We start from the raw sequence: 23,375 nt of genomic DNA on the forward strand, positions 1-23,375 counted from the left end.
GATAGAATATGGAGATGGTGTAACGACTTTAAAAATCTTTGAAAATGTTCAGTCTGATTAGAAATTCTTCTACTTTGTTTTCTTGCCTTTTATTTCTCTCTCATAAGCACTTCCACTCCGCAAATCCCTTCCTGTCACAGGGGAACATGACGCTGCAGACAGAGACGGTTATAAAAAGGCTGGGTTTATTTTTTCTCCAGTCAGCCCCCCTAAACCCTGGTTACCTCACCTCCATGCTATGGTAGCTTTGCATACAGCATACCTTTCTAAGAAGCCTGAGATATCCAAAGCGCTGTTGTCACCGCTCTAAAGCATCAAAACCCCCACGTCTCCACCTCCCTGACAGCTCCAGACCATGAGGACATTTATCTCGGGTGATAAATGTGGGCATTATCCTTGTGCTTCTGTCATCGAGATGGTATAAGGTTACACCACAGCCTCAGGTGTAGGATTTCTGACCCATATTTATAGGATGTTACGGGTAAAATCCCTGTCTATTTTCAGATGTTCTGTCTCAGGAAGCCTATTACTCTCCCTGATTGGTTACACTAACATGCCAGACGTAGCAGAAAGCTAAAAGTGGTGATATGAGGAGAACATGCTCTTGTCACATGGCGTCTCTATTAAGGCCACTCAGTGCACAACAAAATTTATCCGTGCATTGTTGCAAAATGTTTGGTCATGTTTGGAAGCCTGGCACTTAGGGACTATTCACAGGGCTAGTTGGTAAACAATTGTAGCTGGGGAGCTAACCACTAGCACATTATTAATCATAGTATTTGTATCATCAACTTCTGTCTAATAATCCATTTCTCTTTGTGGAGGAGTTGATTATACGACAGAGCAGATTAAATAAAATCATATGATGCAAACCAGCCAATAGGCTTTGGATGCTTGGGCTCTCTGTTCCCTCAAATGTTTCTCCTATCAATATGTTACGTGACTCACGGTTGGTGCACTTTTATTGCTTGAATGGGCGCGAAATTTCCGTGTTGATAAATAACTGTTCATCAACATCTGGCTTTTCGAAAACAGGGCAGAAGTTAACTTCGACTCCCAAGGTGCATTTTGGCAAGAAGCATGCTGCTTTGGACGGGAGGGCACTAAAGATTACAATGTTGTGAAAATTGATTTCAAAATCTGTAGCTTAAATCAATTCACTTTTGGGATTCTGGTAAAAATTTGGAGTAGTCTGCCCACTATGACGCTTTTGTTCGCAAATTTAACGACAAAACTTTGACTTACTGGCTTCTCGTGCATAGCAAAGGCAGCTGGGGCTCAAGCTTATTGTAATATTTAGAGCTGTCCACTTTTCCAAACTGACAGGAAAAACATGATTTCTCGGAAACAAATTTGAAATAATTAAAACTGGTGGCCATAACATAAACAATTGGAGTTCCATTTTTCTATTTCATGTAAAGAAAATGGAAATGAGAATGCAGAATGGGGAAAACATTTCTAGAACCTTCTGCTCCATGGTGCAAATTGTTATCAAATTTCACTAAAGTTCAACTCGTCATGAAAAATGCATGTGGATTTATTTTGCTCATTTGACCAAATCTACCGATCCACCCTGCATCAATTCAGTTGGAATCAACTTTTACTGTTTTTAATGCTGCTGTGACCAGACATTTAGATTGGATTTATGTGGGAAACCATGCTGAGATCCACCCAGTGGGTGTTTGATCTCTTAATTTTAATGATATGGATACCAGGAGTGGGCTATATCAAGCCAGTGTACTCATAGCTTGGTTTGCACAGCCAAGCATGAACGGTATGTACTATACCGCTAAGCACGGAATATGTTACTAATCTCTATGCTACTACAGCACCAAGGGCACCTTCACTGGATCCATACGCATTTAAGAAGCAGCTGCTATCAGACTTTTCAAATGAGCATCAGTTTTGAAGTAGAACCTATACTGACCTCTACTTTGAGCCAAAGTGATACTAGTACCCATACATGTGGAGAAACCATGTAAGGGCCTAGTGCGAAAACACAATGAGAATGATTTCAAAATGTCAGAAGGTTACAGCATGAGCACATATTGAGAGAGAATCATTTCTATTTAGGGTCTTCTTTCATCCCACAGTGTTGTTGCCCGGCGAGAGAGAACATGCCAAGAGCTAAAAGGTCCAGTGTGGGTGTTTGGTGAGCCTTAATGGAGCCTTCTCTGTTGCCTACTGACGCTTTGTAGCACAGAGAAGTCAAATGTAAAAATCAGTGGTGTTCTCTAATTGGCTATCCGCGGGGATGTGCTGAGCAATATCAAGTATCATAACTTAGCGCTTTGTGATTGATTGAGTATTCCGCTGTTACAGGTTGTTTGTCTCTGGCCATTCCTTGGTTAAATATATACAATATCTGGAACATGATATCTTTATCAAACTCAGGGTGGGATTTTAAGCAGTTATGGTCAGAAAAGGGCAAACAAACCACTTTTATTTCCTTCCCATTCTGGTTTATACTGTCACTTCAGTCTGCCAGTATAATGACAGAAACCTCATCTATAAAACTGTTCCTTATAGTCCAATTACAAAAGGGCAAGCTTTGTCTCATTCTTCACTGACCTGCCAGAAGAGTAATTGTATATATGAACAGACCTCTTGAGGAAACATGTCTAACAAATATATAAAGTTTGGTTTGTTCACATCTTACAGGTTTAACTCTTTGTGTGTGTGTGTGTGTGTGCAGCTGAAGTCAGCGCAGGTAGATCCAGGGCAGGACATCCTGAGGACAGGGCCCCGAGCGCCAAGGACCAGGAGGCAGAGCCGGTGTCGGTGAAAGAGCGGCTGGCGATGTATCAGGCTGCCGTGTCCAAGAAAGAAGGCACCACTTCCTCCTCTGCTGCGGTAAGACGATACTTCCACGTGGATGTAACGAGAGATGGCGGTGAAAATACGCAGGTAGCCAGGGAGACGGCAGACAGTCACAGACATGGACTGAGACATGTTTGGATTCACTTGTTAAACTGATAGTGTAACCTTGCTGAGGTTTATGACCCAATGTCTCTCATGTTATTCTCCACAAAGCATAAATCTGCTGTCCCTGAACAGAGTCCTGCTTGTAGGCTACTGTGTGGGGGAATCGTAAGGCTCAGGACTAGAAGGGAAAGCTAAATCTCCAGAGTGTGAATGGGAGTCAGCAGGGATCTATATAGGGCCACTGTTTCAGCACGTTTCATTCATTTCTAAACATACATTTAGAAAATTATAAGCCTGATTTGAGAAATTGGAGCCAGTTCAGTATCTGCAGCTAAAACTGGTAACTAGTTACATTTACTAAAGTACTGTCCTTCAGGACAAATTTGAGGTACTTGTACTTTGCTTGAGTATTTCGATTTCATGCTTCTTTATACTAACATCTTGTATTTTGCCACTTAATGTTTAAACTTGACGGCGTGTCAGTCTGAAAGAAGAAAAGCGTTTTTCTCAATGCACTGAATGATATAGAAAATGATTTCCATTTTGTTTTCTGTTGTCATTTTTTATGGAAAACTGCTTTGTTTTGAGCTAAAAACAGGAATTGATACTGTAAATGTGGATGATGCAGAAAGCCTGTTCATATATTCACATGATAAATGTTCTGTATATGTATTCTTAGAAGATGCATGTTTTGTAAAGTTACAGATATTTCGCACAACACAGAAATAAAAACTAACTAACTTACTTACTTTATACTTCTACTCCACTACATTTCAGAGGGAAATATTAAACTTTTTACTCCACTGTTTTATCAGAAAGCTGCAGTTACTTTCATATACTTTTTACATATAATAAGCTTATAAAAAGATTAAAATAGTTGTTTCCAAACCATGTGTCTAGTTGAGGCCCCTTGTGACATTTCAGATGTCTAAAAGTTGCTAACACTTCCGCAGAAGAGACAGCTCCCCTCTAAGCTCTTGCTCGAGGCTTCTAGGAGTAAAATAATATATATTATTTTTCACAATAACTGAATATAGATTGTGTGTATTTTTTCTTCTTTCCTCTCCCATTAATCATCTCACAACCCCTCAGATTTGTCTTGTGACCCTTTGGAGGGTGCCAACCCCTACATTGGGAACTACTGGACTCCATAAACTGATGAATCAGTATTAACAATCTAATAATGTCATATATAATAAATATATTACCCATATGGGCCATTTTTCTGCAGAACCGGTGCTTTTACTTTTGAAAATTTTATGGACATTTAGCTGAAAATACTTTCGTACTTTTTCTTCAGCAGGTTTTTATATGCAGGACTTTTTAGCTTGTAATGGAATATTTTTACTTTGTTGTATTGGTACATTACATAAGTAAAGGATCTGAGTATTTCTCCCACTATTGGTCTTTGCATCGCATCACTCTACATACATGTAATCAACGTTCCGTACACATATTATGAGAATCTCTACATATAATCTAGGTAGTCATCGATATTTAATAAAAAGGCCACTATAACACAACACAACAGTGTACTTTTGATTCATGTAATTTCAATATTAGATGTTAAATGTTACTTTCATAACAATTTTTATTAATCAGTTGATCTATATATGAATTATTATTTAGATAGTTGACTGTATTGTTCACACTGATTTATTGTGTCAAGTCAGAATCATAATGTCAAAATGCTGACGCTGCTCTGGCATATTTATGCTCTGGCTACACACACACATGCGCGCTTCTTGTTAAAAAGAGGTAGCTCACAAGCTATGTCAGTATAGAACAAAGATTTTGGAGCAAATTCAGAAGAAAACACACACAGCCAGCACATCAGCGGGCCTTCACACAATATTCCTCTTTTGATTAAACACAAAAAACATCCCTGAGTCATTAGTCATTACCAAGGACCAAAAAGCCTGAGCAGCTTTGAAGAGCCTGCATGCACTTAATAAACTCTATAATTCATCTGTGTGAGCAGTTAGTCAGCCGAGGCCATTATAACAAGTCAGCTCAGTATATATAATAAAGCCTTACCTACTGGAAAATGACTTTCCTTGTAAACTGTGGTCTACAACTGCAGTACAGTAATATGACTTAAAAGCATACAGATGCAATTGTTATTGGTTTAGAGTAAAGAGGTTTGAATAGGTAAAATTATGGCTAATTGGCACAACACTGACATACTGATCAGGATTTACTCATCAGTCAATTCTGTTTTTGTGAATTGTGTTTTTTCAACACAACACAGCAGAGCAGCAACAACCTGCTATTTTCCACAACTTCACCTTTCTGTGTGTTTCTGGCAGTGGCATCCTGCTCTTTCCCATGGCGTTAATGGCTGACAGCAGCTGCAGTCCAGTGTGATATGAGTGAAGCAGCCAGTAATAGCCACTTCTGAAGTAGGAAGTTAAAAGAGTTTTTATCTGTTTACAGAAACAAAAAAAATCAACCACTCTGATTTTTATTTTCTCATTCAATCACTGATCTTTTTGTTGGGATGACAACATCAGGATGTTTGCCTCATATTTTCTAGTTAAAAAAGTCTCTTCTCTTCAACCAGTTGTTTAAAGTTCAGCACCAGTAGTACTTTCAATGCAATACTGGGTTTCTTTACCCAATACCCACAGGTGGAAAACCACCAATGACAATGGGTTGTTGTGACCCAATAGTGTAACCTTTTATATTACTGTAGGGTTATAAACACAAACTAATATGTAGTATGGTTGTGCACTGAATCTGCCTAAGGCTGTGTTTTACAGTAATTATAAAACAGTAGTGATAAAACAAGCACTAATAGAAAGATTGATCAAATAGGATTAAAAATAAATCATAACATAAAGAATTTAAATATTCAAAAGCTAATTAATTAGTTATAATAGTAATAAGTGAATGTTGTCCTCGACTATGCAGCATTCCTTTATTCCCCCAATAGCATGGTGATTTTCACTGAGTGCGTTAATTGTTGCCACAGGTCTGCGTGGCAAAAAGCCACTTGAGGCCTAGCTTTGCAGCAATATCAGAACAGATGAGAGGTGTTGTTAACATAACACAGAGAGCTTTCCCAGCTGCACTAACATCACAGTAAAGTACTGCCTCAAGTGGCTTGTTGCTTTTTATAAATGGCTGTAACATATAATTTTCCTTAAAATGACAACATTCAAAAAGACATTCAGTAAATCATCGATAGTTTAACAGTACCAATAGATAAGAATAGCTGTTTCTAAACAACAGCTTCAAACAGCACTGAATGATCCTCTTGTGCTTCACTTCAGTGATTGCAAGAGGCACCGCCCCAACTTCAGTTGATTCTCAGTGGCAAACCTCATGTGGTGGCTACTGACAGCTGAATGTGCGTGTGTGTGTGTGTGTGTGTGTGTGTGTGTGTGTGTGTGTGTGTGTGTGAGGGAGTCTGCTTAGGAATCTTGTTTTTCCTCCATACCTTTGCAGCTGTTGTCTGTGTGACAAGGTGTTTAAAGATAGCAGAACTCTTGATGGACACTTTTCAGTCCAGTTTATCATCCTGCAGCTATACAAACTGCTGGACAGGTACAGTAAATACGACTGATAAGCAACGGCAAATACATTTAGTACAAAACGTAATGCCACTTTGATTACGTTTTTTGTCAAGATAAAGGGGAAACGTTCATGAATGTTGTTGCTGCAAAGTCACAAAATGATGAACGTATCAGAAAATCCTTTAGTAATAACCTGTTTCATTTGTTTTCCCTACCATATCTGCTCCCAATAGCTATTATTATTCACAACTAAAGCATGATTAGACTTTTCATGATTAATGGTTATGTTAAGGCACTCACAGATAGATATAAACTACCGGTCTCTGTACAGATATGGAAGGGGAATAGATTTTTTTCATCTAACTTGTAATTATTCATATGATTCCAAACAATCAATTGAGTGAGACCAAGAGATGAGATTCTGTTGTACACAAATGAAAAGGAGACAATCAATTTGGACTTAGATTCCCTGCCTTAATATTATAACCTGCCTCAGTGTGTGCTTAGGTTTACATTATGTCTCCGACAGTCCTCCTGTTAAATCAGAGATGTTGATTTCATGTCATATGGATGGAGCTACTGTAGCCTGAAGTAGTGAAATATTGATAACATGGTGCCGAGTCATAAAATGTTACTGACCTAAACTTTTCTTCAATAACTTGCAAATTGCATTGTACTCCTATTTGCATTAAAAAGGAAAGGCAAAAGGGTGTTGAACACTAACACACACATCAACACACACACAGGCTTGGAAACACTCATATATATTGCCATTTCCAAGAAGCTCTATATATGCAGAAGCCTACATATAAATGTTTTATTAGGAAAGTAATTGACAATACCAAAAGGAGATTATTGTATCAAATAGTCAGTGTGTATTCTTGCCCAGATCTCATAGAGTGAGGATTGCATTCTCCTTACTGATGAGATTTTAAAAAGTCTTCTTCCCTCCTCCTCCTCACTGCAAAGAAGCCAGGCTTTTGTATTTTTCCAGTTTTAAAGGATAATTCATTCCATAGCTTAATAAAAAGTATTGAAAAGCGTTTGTGTTCCATTAAACTGACTAATCCAGAAGTTTTCTATTGATGTTTCACTCTTTGGTGCAGGACAGATATGGAGAAGTAAATCCATTAACATTGGGTGCCTGCCATCTTTGCTATTTCAGGAAATTTCTGCCAGAAATAAACACAAAAAAAAGAGACTCAGTTACTTATTTATTTGTTTTCAGCTAATTGCATCAAAAAGACGTAACTTTTCCCTGTTTTCATTTGACGTATATCTTGGCTCTCAGTATTGTTAAAGGTATTTGCTGCAGCACATTTACCTTGCCTTACCTGCTTTTTACACCACCTAGATGATCATACAGGAACCATTGTTAATTATTTAAAATAACAGCATTCATGGCATGTTTAAAAGAACACCAACGCTGCGGATGCTTTTAAAAGCATTAGCATAATGCCTTTGCATTCACTTTTAAATTTAGCAAATTAGCATAAGTGAATGTATAAAATATTCACAATCAATGACAGCAGAGACTGGTTCACCGAGGTCAAATCCAATCTCCTAAATCTGCTATAAACTGTAAGTTTACAATGTGTTTAATCTATAATATGTATATTAAAGGTGTATTTTATGTATCTGTTTTCTGCTGTTAGATAATGGATGAGTCAGAGGCTTGCTCGCTGCCTGGTGGCCTCGCCAGTGTGAAGAGACAGTTTGAGAACCAGGAATTTGCCTCTTCGTCTTCTCAGTCCAGCGTCACCCAGTTCCATTTCGAGCAGAGATCTGTCCAGGTATGAGTAAATTATGGTCAAGTTTTTTTCTAAACATCTATTGCAATGAGCACAAAGTGATGTATCTTTCTACACCACAAAGTAGATTATTCCGCACAAGATTATGCGGGTGCTAAGCTAACTACAGAGCTAAAACAACTGTTAAACTAACAAAAACAAAACAAACAAAATTTATGATCTCTGAGGTGTTCTGATAAGGGTGCCAAGCGAATTTACTTTTTCAAAGACCTATAGCAGGAGTCGGCAAATAAGTCTAGCATCGGGACAGATTTTTTTTAAGTCAGTAGACAGTGGGCCAGAACATAGTCAATTTATCATTTATAATCCGCCATTTACTGTCTGTCTGTTTAGCTCAGTCAGTAGTGATCAGGACCCCTGTTCAAAGGATTGTGTGTTCAATCCCTATGTGAGTTTTTCCCTTCATTTCCTCAGAATCTCCACGCAGAGGAAATTCCTGCGTTTCTCATTCAGGGGAATCCGATCTCACGTTTTCTGGGCTTTTTCAGAGTTGTGTCAAGCAAGCCAGAGACTCTTTTATTTCCTTCAGAACTTTTCTAAGTAAAAGTTCTCAATTAAACATGACACAAAGTACTGTTGCAAAGATGTTCTCGCGCTTTTATTTTGTAGGCACAATCACATAAGATGAAGTACTTATTTGAGTAACTTTTACTGTCATGACTGACATCTGTTTCAGCACCAGCTGCTATTATGTTGTTTTTTTTGCCGCTATCAAAGTAATCTGGCCGCGGGCCAAAGCTGGCCGGCCAGCAATAATATCTGGCCTGTGGCGCAGTGACTTTTGAGTCGCAGCTGGTACATATCAGTTTTAGTACAGATTAAATAAACAAGATATAACTTCTTCATTATTGAGCTTTAGGGGTGCTAGTATGCACATCTAGTTACCTGTTTCCCCCTGCTTCCAGCCTTTGTGTTAAGCTATGCTAATCATCTGCTAGCTCTACCTTCATATTTCTCTTCTCATCTAATGCTCGGCAAGAAAGTGAATAAGTATATTTCCCAAAATGGCTTGGGTTAAGGTACACTTGAGGTTACACTTTGATCATTGGCACATACAGTTACAGCTTTCTCATAAAGGCAGAGTATGTAAAGAACTGAGGTTGGAGTATATATGTGATGGTACTGGACATGCAACTTCTCCGTAGACAATTAATTGTGAGACAGTTAGGATAACAGACAGAAGTGGCATTTTTCTTCCTCCAGACATAGTACTGCTGTCCTTTCTGTTCACAAGCTCTGTGTAAATGAGAAGCACATGAATGCCTCTGATTGATTTACATTCTACTGTAGCTCTTTATTGGAAAAACTTGGCTGCTATAGCTGCGCCTCGGAGGCATTCTTGTAGGTCAAATCAAAGAAGGCACCCTGAACTTTGCTCGTCTATGTGGCACTGTCATCCAGTGCGTGAGGAAAATGCCAGAACACGTTAGCAGCCTGGGACAGGGCTGGATCTCAGTGAAGTAAGGTCAATGCCGCCCTTCCATGCATTCTCTCCATCTGCTCATTCAAGCGGGAAGCAGAGTGGATTTATCGAGCACACAAGAACCTTGCTGAATGTTAAATTTTACATAGGGGTTCGTGAGGGAAAGTGTCTGTTTGATCGAGTTATTGCTTCTTCTGCAAAAGCAAACCACTTTCCGCTCAAGGTTTCTTCACAGGTGTAATATCTAAGCTCTCTTTTAAAACTGGTTGCACATCAGGAAAGATATTATTATTCTGACATAAGTGATTTCAGAAGCACAGAGCACCCCAACCCTCCATGTATCTTTCATGTTAACAGCAGAGGATACAAGCTCAAATATTATATTTCTCTTTCATCTCGTTCCAATTGCATGAATCTCACTGGAGGAAATGGCTGATGCAGTTTTGTACAGTTTTTGTAATCTATTGCTTTTTCTTTCCAACGCTGAACTCCTTCAGTGGAATTTAAACTTAGTAGTTCCCTGGGAAGCAGCTCTGTAATGGGAAAACATTTGTTACTGGCCTCAGAGGGGTTTTATTAAGTTTTACAATATAGGAATTACTTACGCTCCTGCTGTTTCTCAGAGCGCGTAGTCATGAGGCGATAAAACCGTGGCATTTGTGTGTCTGTCTTTGTGTGCGCATGGCCATTTGTGCGCTGTGCATTCCTGCGTGGGGGGATTTGTGTGCATGTGTTGTCAATGTAACAGGGATTCCTCATTCCCATTTATCTCTGTTTGACAGGAGATGTCAAGCTCCTCAGAGGTGATGGTGAGAAGCAGTGCCAGAGTCCCCACCACAGCCCTTTCTCACGATCAACAAGAGGTACTAGCTGTTACATTCACCATTTGTCACCAGCTGTGTGGTCGCATCTTACCACTAACAGGCTGCTCATAAACCCAGTCTGAGTTCTTTGGTTATTTCAAAATGTTCTGTTATACTTTATGTGCCCTACATAAAAATGTGCCTCATGCTAAGCCTTTAGCTTCTCACTGATTGAAAACAGTTGGAGGCTGCAGTGCAGTTGCCAGTATACTAATGATTTGTCACCATCCTTTCACAGGTGATCCATGATGAAAGAGTCCACCAAAACAATGTGGCCGCCAGTTACGGGAACCATTACAATGAAACAGGTTCTTCTGCTCATGCCTTTTATATTGTAATTTGCACGTTTTTATCACAGCACTGCTTGTGTCCTGTATATTAATGATTGTTCCCACTACTGCTGAATAAGGGATGAGCTATGAAAATGACTGCAGATGATTTTCTATTCAGTGCATAACAGCAAATCTAATCAGGGCAAAGTCAGGAAGGTAAAATATTGGAAAGTGGAAATTGGGCAATCACTGCTGCATGGTTTCAGAAAATGAAAACTACTCAGGTTTTTAATGAAATGATTTATTTCTCTTTCCAATCCCCCTGAGCTCCCTCACTGCGAATGACTTAATGAGGCAGCCTTCTTCTTGTGTCTAATTCAGTTATGCTCGTCGGAGGAGAGGACCTACCAAAGGTTTCCACTCAGGCTTTGAAGCAGCAGTATGAAAAAACGATTAAGGAATCTGCACCAGCCAAGGAAATTAAGGTAATGATCCTGTCTGTTTATTTAAATAGATGATAGTTTGTGTTTTTTATGAGGTATCAGTATAACTGAGGCCAGATCATGAAAACCTTCAGCAGGAAATTGTGCATGCCATGACTTGATGGAGAATAAATTGGATTGGATAAAAGACGCCATGTCATTACACAGCCAAAGTCTGAAAGTTCTTTTTTTCACAGTGTTAAAAGGAAACCCCAGACTAAAACTCACATTACTGTCTTCAGTTAAAGTGATCTTCAATTAATATTTCTATCAAGTCAGTAATTAAGAACGTGCATAACTGAAAATGTCTAGGTTTGACAGACTCAGGAGCTGTCTGCATTTGTGCATTTACATCCAAATTAGGTTTGTTATGTGGTCTTTTTACTTCTAGCTTTGGAATGGAAATTTGATTCAGCTTCATACATCGTAAAAAGCAAACAAACATGAAATAACATTTATAATTATAATTGTTTTAGGTTGAAGGTTGATACTTCATTTCTGTGCTTCACATCTGTCATTTTCTGTCCTTTTCATGACACAAAATTAATTTTTCTTTGATTTTCTCAATTCAACACAACCCTCACTGTCCCTTTCTCCTTAACCAAAACCACTTATGAACCGTAGGTTGATGTGGATTTCAACCAGTTTCAATGGGCACCAGTAAATCAGTCCTCCAAAACTTCAGCCGTGACAAGCTATGACACCTCCTCCACCTTAAAGACTGCCACTGCCTCATCAGTGGCTTATGAGATGACAGACCATTTCCCTCCGCCGCCCTCGAACCTGCTGCAGGTACAACAGGAAAACGTCTCTTCCCAGATTCAGGAGCCAGCCTCCCAGCATAAGCAAACTGTTCATAAGGAGCAGTACTTTAAACACAAGAGTATGGCTGAACTAAAGCGCCTCTACAAGCACATTCATCCAGAGGTCCGAAAAAACCTTGAAGAGGACTTCTTGAGTCAGCTTACTGAAGAAGAAAAGAACTTGGAAAGTCAGGAAATAATGGGAGATGTCCAACAGGCATGTTATATGTTTGAAAATGACGGCAATAGCCCAAGTAAGTGTTCGAGCCCTGATGGAGAGGACCTAGAATGGGAGGAGATCCTTAAAGGTGAAGTGCAGTCTATGCGCTGGATGTTCGAAAACAAGCCGCTAGATACGATCAAAGATGAAACCCCAGATGAGAACGAGATGAGCAATATTGCCCAGCAGGAAATCATTGCTGGCAAAGATGTCAAATACACAGCTTGGATGTTTGAGACTCAGCCCATGGATGCTCTGGGTACAGAGACTCCTGATTCGAATGTGCAGTCCCAAAAATCTACCGATCTTGCAAGAGGAGATGTCCGCACTGCTACGTGGCTTTTTGAGACACAGCCACTTGATTGTCTGAATAAGATCTACATAGAAGACGAGCAGGATGCAGATGTCGTCACCAAAGACATCAGCGGCGGAGATGTGAAAACCGCTCGATATCTTTTTGAGACCCAGCATCTGGATTCCTTGGGTAAAACGGAAACCATTGAGGAGAGCCACTTCCTCAACTTGAAGTCCGAGCTGGAAGAGATCAAAGGGGATGTGAAGACAACCACTCGCATGTTTGAGACCCAGCCCATGTGTGTCATCAGGGGGGATTCGGGAGAGATGCTGGAGATCACCACAATCCGCAGGGAGGAGACTGCAAAAGGAGATGTCAAGACATCACGCTGGATGTTTGAAACCCAGCCTCTGGATATGATAAACAAAGACCCTGCGAAGGTGAAGCTGATATGTGGTATTTCCATGGAGGACAACATTCAAGGTGGCGTGAACAAAGGTACATGGCTTTTTGAGACAAAGACTCTTGACACTATTAAGGATGAGGAATGGGAGAGCTCCAGGAAGCAGAAGGAAGAAATAATTGGTGCAGATGTGAGGAAACACTGTTTGGTTTTTGAGACTCAGCCTATGGATACTCTGAAAGACAACGCCAATGCCAGACCTTTACCTTCAGAGGAGATTGTAGGAGGTGATGTTCGATCAGCAAAACATCTGTTTGAAACAGTACCCATGGAAAATCTAAAAGAACTGCTCGATGTGGGAAAACTTAAGAAAATGGTTGCATCTGAAGAAGAAAAGGGTGACGTGAGGCATCAGAAGTGGGTCTTTGAAAGCCAACCATTGGAGAATATAAGGGAGGAGAAGAAGGAGATCACAAGAACTGTGAACGTTGAAGCTCTTGACAAAGGAGACGTGACAAACTACAAAGAAAGGTTTGAAAGTATGGATTTAAGTAAGTGTGAAGGTACACAGAAGATTCAAGTTGAAGGTGTCACAAGTGGATCCGTCAAATCCAACCGAGTTCTTTTTGAATCCACCCCTATGTATGCTATGCAAGACAGCTCTGGCCATTATCATGAGGTGAGGACCGTGAGGCGTGAGGAGATTGTGAAGGGAGACGTGCGCAGCTGCAGATGGATGTTTGAGACACGTCCTATTGATGAGTTTGATGAAAGCATCAATAAGTTTCAGATCATAAAAGGTATATCCAAACAGGAGATTGAGTCAGGGGATGTCAAAACAGCCAAGTGGTTGTTTGAAACTCAACAGCTTGATGCCATTAAATCTTTCAGTAATGCTGAAGATGAAGAACAAAAAACTAAGGAAGGTATTGAAATTGAGAAAGGGGACGTTAAGACTTGTAGGTGGCTATTTGAGACTCAACCGATAGATGCTCTGTATGAAAAGGTGGAAAAGAGCGAGGTTGACGTTAAGGAAGTGCAAAAAGGTGACGTCAAAACGTGCACTTGGCTCTTTGAGACCCAGACACTTGACAACATACGTGATCATACAGAGTCTGAGTCCGAGACCATTCTGAAAACCTGCACTGTAAAGCAAGAGGACGTCCAAGGAAAAGATGTGCGGCTGGCCCGCTTCCTCTTTGAAACAGAGAACCTTGAAAATATAACAGGTGAGGACAGCAGTTCTTTCAGGAGGGTTACAGAAATCGACATACAGTCTGGCGATGTTTCCAGGATGAAGTACATCTTTGAGAACCGTTCCTCTGATATTATGAGCTCCACATCTGAGGAAACAATGCAGAGATTGAAGACACAGCAGGCTGAGGATATCCAGCGGGGAAACGTGGTCAACTGTACCTGGATGTTTGAGAATCAGCCGATCGATGTCATCCGTGACGAGTCCACAGAGGCGAGGGAAACTCGCACTGTGACGGACGTTAAGGGGGGCAACGTTGACAAAGGCCGCTTCATTTTTGAGACATATTCTCTGGATCAAATTAAAGAGGAATCCACTGAATCCACTGAGACTAATATTTCAAAACTCAGTATCTTTAGAGATGACATAGAAAGGGGAGATGTGAAAAATTACACCATGATGTTTGAAACTCAGCCGCTGTACGCTATCTGTGACAAAGAGGGTCATTACCATGAAGTAACTACAGTTACCAAGGAAGAAATTATGAGAGGAGATGTGGTGGGGGCCCGATGGTTGTTCGAGACAAAGCCTCTGGATTCAATTAGAGATTCAGAGGAGGTCTATGTCATTAAAGCTGTGACTGAGGAAGGCGTCAACAAAGGAGACGTGAGCTCTGCGAGGTGGAAGTTTGAAACGCAACCTCTGGATGAAATTACAGAGGAAATAAAAGTAAGGTCGAAAACAGTTGCAGATATCCAAGGCGGTGATGTGAAGTCAAACATGCAGCGTTTTGAGACTGACGAGATGTCTCAGAAGTACATCAGAACTGTTAGCGTGAGCGAAATCCAAAAAGGCGATGTCAGGTCTGCCACATGGATGTTTGAAACGCACACAATTGATGAGATCCGCGGCGAAGGCGCAGAGTATGATGGAATGGAGAGAGTGACAAAAGAAGAAGTAATGAAAGGGGATGTCAAACAGTCTGTGTGGCTCTTTGAGAAGCAGCCCCTTGACAGTATCAAAGAGACTGATGGCACAGAGCTTGTTGTCACGAAGGAGGAAATCCCACAGGCCGATGTGAAGACGACAACCTGGCTATTTGAAACCACTCCATTCCATGAATTCAACGAGAGCAGCATGGAAAAGAAAGAAATAATAGGTAAAAGCATCAAAGAGACACTTGAGGAGCTTTACTGTCAGAAAATGGTGGACTCACAAGGTGTACTTATTGAGGCAGATGAGATCGGTGATGTCCGCATGGCAAAGTATAAACTCATGAACCAAGAGGCTCCACAAATCCAAAAAGAAGAGATTATCAGAGGGGATCTGAGCAACATAATGATGAACCTCCTGAACCGCGGGGAGACCACTGAAAGAGGGATAACTGTTGACAAGGAGGAACGGGGGAACATCAACACCACAGTGAAGCAGCTGTTCAACCAGGAAAGAGGAATCAACGTTGAGAAAGAGGAAATTATCCGCGGCGACATTCAAGAGGCCATAAACAATCTGCTCAAGAACGAGGGCTCCTCCAAGCGTGGCATTCTGATTCAAGAGGATGAGAAAGGGGACGTGAGGATGACTATCTATTCCCTCTTGAATAAAGGGGAGAGGGCAAGCATGGAGAAGGAGGATATCATTCAAGGCAACGTAAGCAGAACCCTTCATCGTCTTCTCTCCAACTCAGGAGGAGAAGACTCTAAAAAGATAAGGGTCGGAGACACGGAAAGGGGAAATGTCAGCTTTTACTCCACGTGTATTGAGTCGGGAGCCTTGGATTACCTGAAGCAGCTTCAGTTTGAACCCGATGGAGCCCAGGAAGAGGTGGAAAAGGAGCGCATCATAGGTCGTGATATTGAAGAGACCAAACTCTTGCTGCGGAAGAATCAGCAGCAGATTGGTCGCACAGTGGCAGAGGATGATATAGTTCCTGGTGACGTACACAGCACTGTTAAAGTGTTTATGACAGAGCCTACTGTTGGTTACAGAAACCTAGAGACAAAGGACATTGTTAAAGGTGACCTTAGTGCAGCCATGGATTCACTGACCCAAGCCATCAATCAGAAAGTAGTAATAGAGAAAGAGGCGGTGGTGAAGGGAGACATAACCACTACTTTGAGGTCTCTGGAGGAGGCTCAGCATCAAGCCAAAGAAATGGAAAAGCCAGAAATTGTCAGGGGAGACATCAGAGGTGCTCTCGAGTCACTGGAGAAATCTACAACCACCAATACGGAAGCAACTGTTGAAGATTTAGTGCCAGGTGACATCAAAGGGACCCTGAAGTCCCTCGAGGAGGCAAAGCAAGCTGTGAAAGAGGTTGAGAAAGAGGAGATTGTCAAAGGAGATATCCACACTGCCATGCAAAGTTTACACGAGGCCTCGAGTGAGAAAAAGATTTACCAGCATCAAGTGAGCGAACAAGGGGACGTTAAAGCCACTATCCAGCTCTTGCTAGAGCCAACAAGTTCTCCCAGAATGCAGCGCAGGGGCAGCATTGAAGGAGATGTGAAAACATCCATAAAATGTCTTTATGAAGGCCAGGAGACTTCACTGGTGGAAAAAGAGGAGGTAGTAAGGGGGGACGTTCAAGGGGCAATACAGTGTCTAATGCAAAGAAAACAGTATTCAAATCCAAAACGCATGTATACCCACAAGAAAGCAAAAGTGCCTGTGAAAAATCCATTAACTGTAAAGCAAACGGGGCATGAATGCATACATGAAGCTAAGCATGAGAGCGTAGCAGGCATTCCAGCCCCCGCTGTGAAAAACCTCTCTCAGACCGGTGAGTCACAGAAGCACACACAGAAGCACACGCAGAGGCACAACGAAAGCAAATCTGTGAAAACACAGGTAATAACCCAAGAGGACCACTCTGTTACTGTAGCCAAATCAGACAATACTACTGGGGCCTCTCAACAGAAGAGCATAAAAGAACAGAAGCAGAAAGCGCTGCCCCCACAGAAAATACAAGCTCCTAAGCCGATTATGATAAAGAATAAACAAATGACTAATAATGATCAAACAGAGACTAAAACAGCTGGTGTGAATGTGATGAAAGAGGTGCAGAGCACATCACAGACGAATATTTCAAACAAGCAAATGTGTGAAACAAAGACAATCAAACAGGTGCAGACCACAGTGATGGAGAAAACTGTCATGCATAAGCAAAATGCAACGGTATCACAGCAAATGTCAGCATCTCAAAAGCAAACAGAGAATACGGCTCTCACACAAAAGCAGAACATCAAAAACATGAAGAGTGAATACCGCAACCTTGACATGAGAGGGAAAGGTGCGGTCAAAAAGGCGAAGCCGGAGATTCACTTCCCCCCTCCTCCCTCTTCACCACCTCCGCCCTCAGAGTCTGAGCTCTCCCTCCCTCCACCGCCATCGCCAGTGCTGGAGAGCCCAGCATCCAAGCCTTCCATCATGAGGCAGGACAGCGACCTCCCCCCTCCACCACCTCCGCCTCCCATGGAATGCATAAAGCCTGAGTCTGAATTTTTCCCGCCTCCACCACCTCCTCCGCCTCCACCCTCTGTGGCTGGACAAGATTTTCTTCCTCCACCTCCCTCACAGCAAGAGCTCAATGCAATGCCTCAGCCTCCCCCTGCCAAGCTGGGGAAACCCATCGGCAAGCCTTTATTCAAAGTGCCCAAGCAGCCAGAATCTCAGAAGCAGCCCATACAAGTTAAACCCAAATGGCAGAAAAAGCAGCCAACTCCTCCACCGCCTCCACCTCCGCCTCAGCTCCCTCCTGATCAAGAAACAACAGTGTCAACAGACCGTAAAGAAGAAGCTAAAGTTCAGGAAGTGAAAAGGGAAACAACCCAACAGATTGAAACGAGCAACCAGATTCAGTCTGAATTAACAGCAGCGTCAAAAACAAAAATATCAAGCATCCCAGCTCCGAAACCAATACAAAAAGAAAGCCCACAGCCACCTAAAAAAGTGTTTGTCCCTCCGATTAAACTGCCTCCACCTCCTGAACCCGCTCCACCGTCAAAGTCTAGACCTTATGCTCGCAAATTTAAAACTCCTCTCATGCTTGCAGAGGAAAGGTTTCGCCAACAAAGGATGGAAAAAGAGGAAATAGAGAGGAGTAAAGTCACAACACCCACTTCTCCACCAATTAGTGTTAGTGCTGAGCTTTCTGCAGCACAGAACATTGAGAAAGAAGTGGTCACAGAAGTGATAAAAGCAAAGACCGAAGAATCTAAGACTGTTTCCAAAGAAGGTATATCGGTACAAGATTCACCTGCCAAGAAAACCCATTCCCATATCCCTTTGAGCAAGCCCTTGATCTCAGTGGTAAATAAGAAATCAGCCCCTGGATCTTCAAGTATGTCTTTAGATAAAAAGCATGTTGCGAGCAAGCACTCCTCAGAAAAAATACTTGCCTCAACTGATGTCAATAAAAAGAGTCAAACAGCACCTACGAATCAGACCGTTTCTGTTTCTCAGTTTCATGGTGAGGCCTCAAATATTGAAGTCCAGTCATGCTCAAATGTGGTCACTACTTCAGTCACGGAGCAGCAGCAGTTTATTAAGAAATCCAGCACCAGTTCTATCGCTGCCACACAGAGTGCTGTCCAAGAAAATGTAAATCTTCAAAGCCAGGCTGCGGTCACATTGAAAGCTGAAGATATAAAGAATATTAATGTGCCTCCGACACAGGAAGGGAAAATAAGTCCTTCTCAACCCACTAAAATTCCAAAGGTAACTCCAAGTTTCAAGGTGAAAACCTTTAAGATGCCAACAGAGAAGAAAGAGGAAAAATGTGGCAGTTTGGGACAAAAGGAAGCAATGAAAGGTGAAATGCATTTACAGCAAGAGAAATGTGATGTGTCACAGACAAGTGAAACAAAGGTGAATCAGGAAAGCAACCAGCTGACGTCAGCTAAAACTGAGATGAAAACCAAAATGAACGTGAATGAGAAGAAAAGTCAGGTGACCCCACCTACAAAGGAAGCTGAAGCGGAGGTTCACGGGAAAAAAGGAAAGCAGGTGCAAAAGAATGAGAGCGAAGTAAAGCTGTCGCCATCCGTTACTGTTTTAATGCCTAAGGTGGGGAAGATAACATCTGCAGCAACTCATCACGGACAAGGCCATGTATCTGTCTCCCACAGTCAGCAGTGCATGAAGGCGGAGCACATTCAAAGACACGAGGAGGTGGTTGTAACTGAGAGTGTGGTACAGCAAAGCCTTCAGAGGCAAGAGGCTGTACAGATGCAAAAGCAGCACATAAAGCTACAAGCAGAAGAAACAAATAAAATGCAGACAAAGGCAGCCAAGTCAAATGGTGACTTGAAGGACGTGTCTGTGAAAGGGACAGGCAAACTGGCCCATAAAGACGAGGCTAATTCACAGCAAATCACAGATTTAGAGAAATGTAATGCAATGCAGAAGCTGCTCACTCAGATAAAAGAGCTTGAGGGCACACCAAGCAAAATAGACCCCAACGCTGTCAGGATCATTATAAGCGAACTCCCCGACTGGGTGATGGGCTCGGATGAGAAAAAGAATTTAAGTGAAATTGCTAAACACCAAAATAAGAAAAAGTTGAAAGAGTTTATGGTCTATGTGAAAAATATTGTTCAAGCAAAGCTCACATTTTTTGAGGAAAAGTTGACAGCCATAGTAAAGCCGGAAAAAGAAGAAGAATCATCGGCGCCACCGCCGGTGCCTCCAAAGCCAGTGTTCAGTGGAGCAACTGCAAAGATATCAAAGATCAGCATCGGCTCATCAAAAACTGAAAAGAAGGTGGTGGAGGAGAAAAAGTCACTTCAAGAGGGCAAAGTGCATCAGGAGCGGAGTGAGGTGGTTGATCGGAAAGTATCCTCCCCTTTGGCAAGCATCCGCACTCCGTCACCCACTTTTATTAGTATTGAGTCAAGGAGGATAGACTCTCCAATCAGAGTGACCCCTTCTCCTCCGCCCTACAAATCAATCGGGACACCTCCGCCTCCTCCTCGCAAGTCATACACACCCACATCTACCTTCAGCAGGGCCACGCCGTCTCCCACCCTGAGCCGCTCCGAGAAGTTGATGAAACTGAGGGACAACACCTCGAAGCTTTCTCGCAACACTACCCCTCCACCTCCCATGCCGATACCAGAGGTTCTTGCTGCTGAAAGGGAGCAATCATCCCCATTTAGCGACAAGGAGACGCTCATAGAGAGAAATGAGCAAGGGTTGGTGGATATCGCAGAAATGGTGGACTCTATGATGACTGTAAAGGACAAAAAGTCTTTTTTTGAGGAGGCGCAGAAGGCTGAGTTAACAAGGGCGTACATTCGGAGGGATCCCATCGATATCCCTGAGCGTTTGGGACCCGATACCGAGGAAGGCACAGAGGCTGTGACTATTGACCTTCTGAAAGAGGATCTCCCAAGAGTTGACCTGTCCAAGCTGGTAAACAGATTTGAATCTCCACAACCAAAAGTCTACGCCAGAAAAGAGCCCATTGTCATCACAGAGAGGCTGGAGAGTGATACAGAGGATGCAGAGGCTGACCCACATACCCCAAGAACTGAAGAAATCCCGACATTCAACGTTAAAGCCATAAAGGATGTGTTTGAGACAGGAGAGCATAGTTCTCAGGCAGCCCGAGAGCTTAGAGAACAAATAGAAAGAAGAGAACCTGAATCAGCCTATTCTGAGCCGGTGGGCCACTCTGAAGCGACAGCAGTCACCGAGCAATTCTGCAGCATTGACGACTTTGGAAACATCACAAGGGAGACAAGGAGTGAGATGCATTCTGGGAGCTCCTTGACCCGTGGTAACCCTCCATCCTACGCTGATGTGGTGAGAGGCTCGGTTCCAACAGTTGACGTACCCCCTGAGGCCTCCACGGAGGAGCTGCTGAGAAACTTCCAGCAGTCATGGGCCGAGAGCCAGGGAGTTTTCCGGAACCTGGGTTTCAGTGTCACAGAGCAGAGGACTTCGCAGATTGTAACGCACCAGCAGGAGACTGTTGTGACGGGTAAACCGAGCTGTGCAGCATGAGGATACTAAACAGGCGTGACGGTGTGTTTAACATGCTTTGTGTGTGAGAAGTTTAAGGCATCAACTGCACTGTGTGGAAAGAAAAGAAGCCTTAACATTGCTTTGACACTTATTTATGTCACGTGATTTCCTTTTATGTGTTTTCTTTTATTTGAAATGTTCACACTAACGCTTGGAGCAGGTTGCGGTTTAGGTACTGTCAGTTTCACACATTTTAATATTCCCAGATTACAATTTGTACTGTTTATTCATGTCTCTGATGTGTGAAGCTGGCAATGACGGCAACATATTGAACTAATAATTCTGGGTGTGTGATGCAGTTTTCACTGTGAGACAGCAGAGAACTGCTTGAAATGTCTCCAGCATGAAGAAAACAATGCTTTTTATTCATTTTTATTCTTAAATTGAAGATAAGGTCTCACCTTTTTACTCCATATTCATAAAGTGAATTCCAAAAGTTACTTTTGAAAACACTGAAGTGATTAAATTTTCAAAGCTTTTGCAGTAATTAGGAAAATCACTCTAAATCCTTCAAAGACAAGCCATTTTTAGACAATTAATTGGAGTTATTATGCTGATACCAGTTGTAGTGTAGGGCTTTTTTTTTTTTTTACAATGCATTTTCTAACGCCTAGAAACTAGAAGGACTGCACTGTGTTGATAACCCTTTTCAGTAATCTTCTAATAATATTTTAACAATTTCCTAGAAAGAGCTATTTAATTTGATAGTTACAGATAAAATAAGAATTGCTCTATTTAAATCCAAGTAAATATTAATTAATTAGTTATCCATTTATATTGAATAATTTTCATTAAAAAAGTTTTGGGAAATATTTAACTTTAAAATAGATAGAGTGTCACTTATGGTACTCTTGCACTGCATGTAAGCACGTCACCGATGAACATGAAGGAGTATTTATAGCGACTAACATATGACCCAACCCTTCTGTTATATGGTCTTGCTTTAAAGACTCTCTTGGTCAGTGGTTCCCAACCTGCTAATAGTGACCGCCCAAGGGGCCCCATGATAAATCTGGGCCATCACAAGATAATTTAAGGGGTAAAAGAAGGGCAAGAGTAATTTCGGTACAAAATTTCCACTCTCACTCATCGTCAACCACCTATCCTGAGTACAAGGTCGCGGGTGGGCTGGAGCCAATCCCAGCTGGCAATGGGCCAGAGGTGGGGTACGACCTGGACAGGGGGCCATAGGGCTGTACAAAAGTCTGTTTATAATTTTAAGTGATAAACTGGATACTTTCTGACCCACATAAATCAAATGTTACAATATCTGAAGGGAAACTCACTCTTATGTGCACACACTAGACCATAACTTTAGACAGGGGATCAAAAGCACATACTGCTTAATTTGAAGGGGTCACAAGCCAAAAGGTTAGGGAAATGGTGCTCTAGACACCAAAACCTTATTTTGCCTATACTTTCTACCCAATTATGTTTATTTGAACTTGTAAATAAAAGCATTATCTCCTTTTTTTTGCAGAAAATTCGAGTTCCAGAGTCCGAACTGTGCAGGGTGTGTCGGAAGAGGGTGTACCCCATGGAATCGCTGATTGCAGACAAACAAAACTTCCATAAAAGCTGCTTTCGCTGTGAACACTGCAGAGGCAAACTAAGGTGAAGCTATATCACAGAGCAAAAGCATTCCAGTGGTTTTTCATTACTCTACTTTAACCCCTTGTTTTCTTATTTTTAAATAGTCTTGGCAACTATGCCTCTCTCCATGGACAAATGTACTGCAAGCCACACTACAAGCAACTGTTTAAGTCCAAAGGAAATTATGATGAGGGATTTGGACAGAAACCACACAAAGAACTATGGAATAATAAGAACCAGGAGAATTCAGCTGTAAAATCACCATCACCTGAAAAGAAAGTCATGGATTCCAGATATTTCACTGCTCAGAGCACTCAGGATAATGACATAAGCAAATCATTGGATGAAAACAAGAAGCTCACAAGTAAGATTTCTGTTATGTGGCCTCCTCAAGCAGAGTCTCCAAGGAAATCTTTCACTGTTGAAGAGGAGTTGAAGTTGGTTAAGCCATCATGGCCCCCTAAGGAAGACTCAGCTCAGGAAAATGAACACCTACTTCAGCCTGTGAAGCCATTAAAAGAGACTGATATTCCCGTAGCTAAA

General features: G+C 41.8%; 1 protein-coding gene across 3 annotated transcripts in view; it reads left to right on the forward strand.

The window, feature by feature from the left end:
• Window positions 1-22,974, forward strand: part of xirp2a (xin actin binding repeat containing 2a) — a 56,731-nt gene extending 33,757 nt beyond the window's left edge. For all 3 annotated transcript variants that reach the window (XM_038716741.1, XM_038716750.1, XM_038716757.1), the window contains 8 exons: window positions 2,696-2,853; window positions 8,099-8,236; window positions 10,460-10,540; window positions 10,779-10,848; window positions 11,194-11,297; window positions 11,919-21,195; window positions 22,720-22,853; window positions 22,937-22,974. In XM_038716741.1, the coding sequence (XP_038572669.1) occupies window positions 2,696-2,853; window positions 8,099-8,236; window positions 10,460-10,540; window positions 10,779-10,848; window positions 11,194-11,297; window positions 11,919-21,195; window positions 22,720-22,814 (9,923 nt within the window). In that variant the 3' untranslated portion in view covers window positions 22,815-22,853; window positions 22,937-22,974. The remainder of the gene's footprint in view (window positions 1-2,695; window positions 2,854-8,098; window positions 8,237-10,459; window positions 10,541-10,778; window positions 10,849-11,193; window positions 11,298-11,918; window positions 21,196-22,719; window positions 22,854-22,936) is intronic.
• The last annotated feature ends 401 nt before the right edge of the window (window positions 22,975-23,375 follow it).

The sequence above is a fragment of the Micropterus salmoides genome, unplaced genomic scaffold (assembly GCF_014851395.1).
Source record: "Micropterus salmoides isolate LMB-PRFRI ecotype aquatic unplaced genomic scaffold, ASM1485139v1 Ms_hic_scaffold_1, whole genome shotgun sequence".
Lineage (NCBI taxonomy): Eukaryota > Metazoa > Chordata > Actinopteri > Centrarchiformes > Centrarchidae > Micropterus > Micropterus salmoides.